General features: G+C 43.9%; 1 protein-coding gene across 1 annotated transcript; it reads left to right on the top strand.

The window, feature by feature from the left end:
- Positions 1-973: 973 nt before the first annotated feature.
- ACRALDRAFT_2016100 (uncharacterized protein) lies at positions 974-2402 on the top strand (the record flags this gene model as incomplete). Its single annotated transcript, XM_071019830.1, has 7 exons — positions 974-980; positions 1012-1019; positions 1071-1096; positions 2148-2171; positions 2201-2218; positions 2249-2327; positions 2394-2402. 7 exons carry the CDS (start codon positions 974-976, stop codon positions 2400-2402), a joined length of 171 nt encoding a protein of 56 aa, XP_070880208.1.
- Between the last annotated feature and the right edge of the window lie 345 nt (positions 2403-2747).

The following is a 2747-nucleotide window of genomic DNA, read 5'->3' as shown; positions in this document are numbered from 1 at the left end:
GATAACGATCCCGGCTTCCGATCTAAACGCAGAGGGTGCCTATAACGTAACCAGGTAGTATATTCGTTAATAATACTCTTAATATCCAGTAAATCGTCTTCGTCTTTTATTAATATTACAGAAAACGGGGCTTCCGACTACTCTAGGGAAATCGATCCGATCGCGTTAAAAAATCCGTTAAGCTAGTCTATCTTCGAATCGACCGCGCGAACCTTATACGTCTTTACCTTTTTATATAAGTTACGGAAGTTATTAAGCCAGTGTTAGTAAGGTATCTTCCTAATAGATTATATACAATCGTCCTAACGGCGCTTAATAAGTGACCTTTAGGCGGCGTTAGTGGGCTTAAGGCGTGCCTTTAGGATTCGCAGGATTTCCTTTAGGTCGTCTTTACCGGCGAAGGACTCCGCGAGGCTCCGGTCTATAGTGGTAGTGATATAATCCAGAACGGCCTTTATCACGGCCTTTTCCTGCTTATATTCTTTATAAGAGAAGAGCTATAGCTTATATTTTTAATCCTAATTTTCGTCTTTGCTTACTATAGGAGGATTAACCTTTTTAAGGCGCTATAGACGTTTAGTATCGTTAAGATCCGGATCTATAAGCTTCGTAACCTTATTAGATAGGGCGACTTCTATTACACGCAGATACCACTAGTGCTAGTCCTTAGAAGAGGTTAGTATAACCGAAGTTATCGTAACGGCGTGGACGAGAAGGAGAAGGAAAAAGGAGGAATAGATAGAGGCGGTTAAAGGGGTTAGTAATAATAGGCAGGCGGACGGGCTGGTGGACGACTCTATCCGTAACAGAGCAGGGACTTAAAAAGAGGCTCTATCGTAACGATTAAGAGCTTTAAAAAGAGGGCTTTAAAAGAGAGAGGCATAGAGCCTAGAACTATTGGATTGACCGGAATAGAGGCGTATCACTAGAGCGCCGGGCTTATAACTGTCAGGATACTAATATCGTACGAAGTATGACTTGTGTTTATTGCAGACTATGAAAGAGTACTAGTCTACGATGTCAAATATATAGGCAAAAGAGGGGAAATGACACTGTGATACATCTAATAGAAGTACCGCCATATTCGGAGCAATGTGTGACGTGGCTCTGCGAATGTACCCAACAGGATATCTGGGCATTTGGGCATAAATGCCTGACAAGAATAGAAGCTCTACTGGCTATATAGCTTTAACGCCCACGTAAATTAGTATAGCTAGCTCGAAAATAAAAGATCTCCTTAGCCGCCTATAGCTTTACTATTCCCTTTATCCTTTACCTATAGTTAAGCGATTATAATAATTATCTTAACTATAAATCCGCTTAGTAATATAGTAATTCTCTGTTTAGCCCTCTTCCCTATTATAAGTTTACTATTATCCCTAGTTAATTCTCTTATAATTAGTCTAATAACCTGTTATAGACTTATCCCCCTTAATATAACGTTCTATATCGTTATATATCTAACCGATATCCACCGGTTAAAGGATTAAGAGCTTTAAGAATAATTTACCCCTTAGTTTAAGAACGGCCGGGACAGCTCTAGCTTAGCGTTTAACGGCTACTTTAGGGCTATTAGCCTGTTTAGCGATAAAAACGGAGTCGCCTACTAAAGAAAGGCGAAGCCGTCACTGTGCAGAACGGCTCCGCGTAGGGCCAAAACAAACAACTAACCAATAGGCTAGCCGAAGGGAGGGTCAGGCTCGTCACGGGTCCGTATCTAGAGCTAAAGGGTCCCGAGCAGACGGTCGCCGGGCCTCTAGAAGGGTCGGCAGTGGTCTGATCAGGGGAACGAACAGCTATAGATAGGCAGGCGGGCCTATAGTCGGCTATTTTGGATCGTCTAGATATCCGGAAAAGGAAGGATAATGCAAATTATGATTATAATAGGTGATAGGTGACGATTATAAAAGATCGGACGAAAAGCTAGCTAGATATAGTGGGTCTATTCCGAAGAATAGCCGTATACAAGACTAGATCTCTGGGACTAAGTGGTTACGTGATATCCAATATCCTGACCCGGAACACGGGTCTACCCCTCTATAATCGGCCCTAAATTATCAAGCCACGCCCCGTGGTCTTGATAATTTCATTATAAATAGTAACTATCCTAAATATATCTCTATTGCCCTGATCAGGGCATCCACAAGCAACAGTTCTTCTTTTCCTTGCGCGTGTGTATTCCTGAAGACGTCTCTTGAAGACGCGGGCTCGAAGGACGGTGACCTCTTAGATAAAGGTGACCTCGCAGGTCCTTCATACGCAAGCCAGGCGGCAGCGGCTTCCTCGGTTCTATACAAGGAACAAGCAACGCGGCGGCGGCGGCGGCGGTAGGTAATAGGCGGCAGTAAACAGGCGGCGGCCCCAGCCTATTCTTCGAGAAGACCGTGACGTAGAAGACGTGACCGTGAACGCATACAGGGTAGGCGGCGGCCTCTTCGGTTCCTAGTCATAACTACAGGAATAAGGCAACGCGGCGGCCCCAGTGAAACATTAACGACGTAAAACACAGAACCAGGTAACTACCGTGAAGATCGTGATAGAAGAATTAACGGCGTAGCTCGTAAGAGTAGGTGATAGAGAGTCTTGAGGTCTATAGACTAGTTAGGATTTCGGAACTATATATTCTCGGGGTCTATAGGAAGATCGTGAGCGACGGGCCTACACGAAGGTCTCGGTATTCCCACGTCTCTTATAGAGTATATGTATCTTTTTCTACTACCTAGATTAAGGTAGTCTTATTTTGGTTC

Source organism: Sodiomyces alcalophilus, assembly GCF_042370955.1.
Source record: "Sodiomyces alcalophilus JCM 7366 unplaced genomic scaffold ACRALscaffold_1, whole genome shotgun sequence".
In the NCBI taxonomy this organism is placed as follows: Eukaryota; Fungi; Ascomycota; class Sordariomycetes; order Glomerellales; family Plectosphaerellaceae; genus Sodiomyces; species Sodiomyces alcalophilus.
Note: the sequence above shows the minus strand (reverse complement) of the source record. Positions and strands in the feature narration are given on the sequence as shown.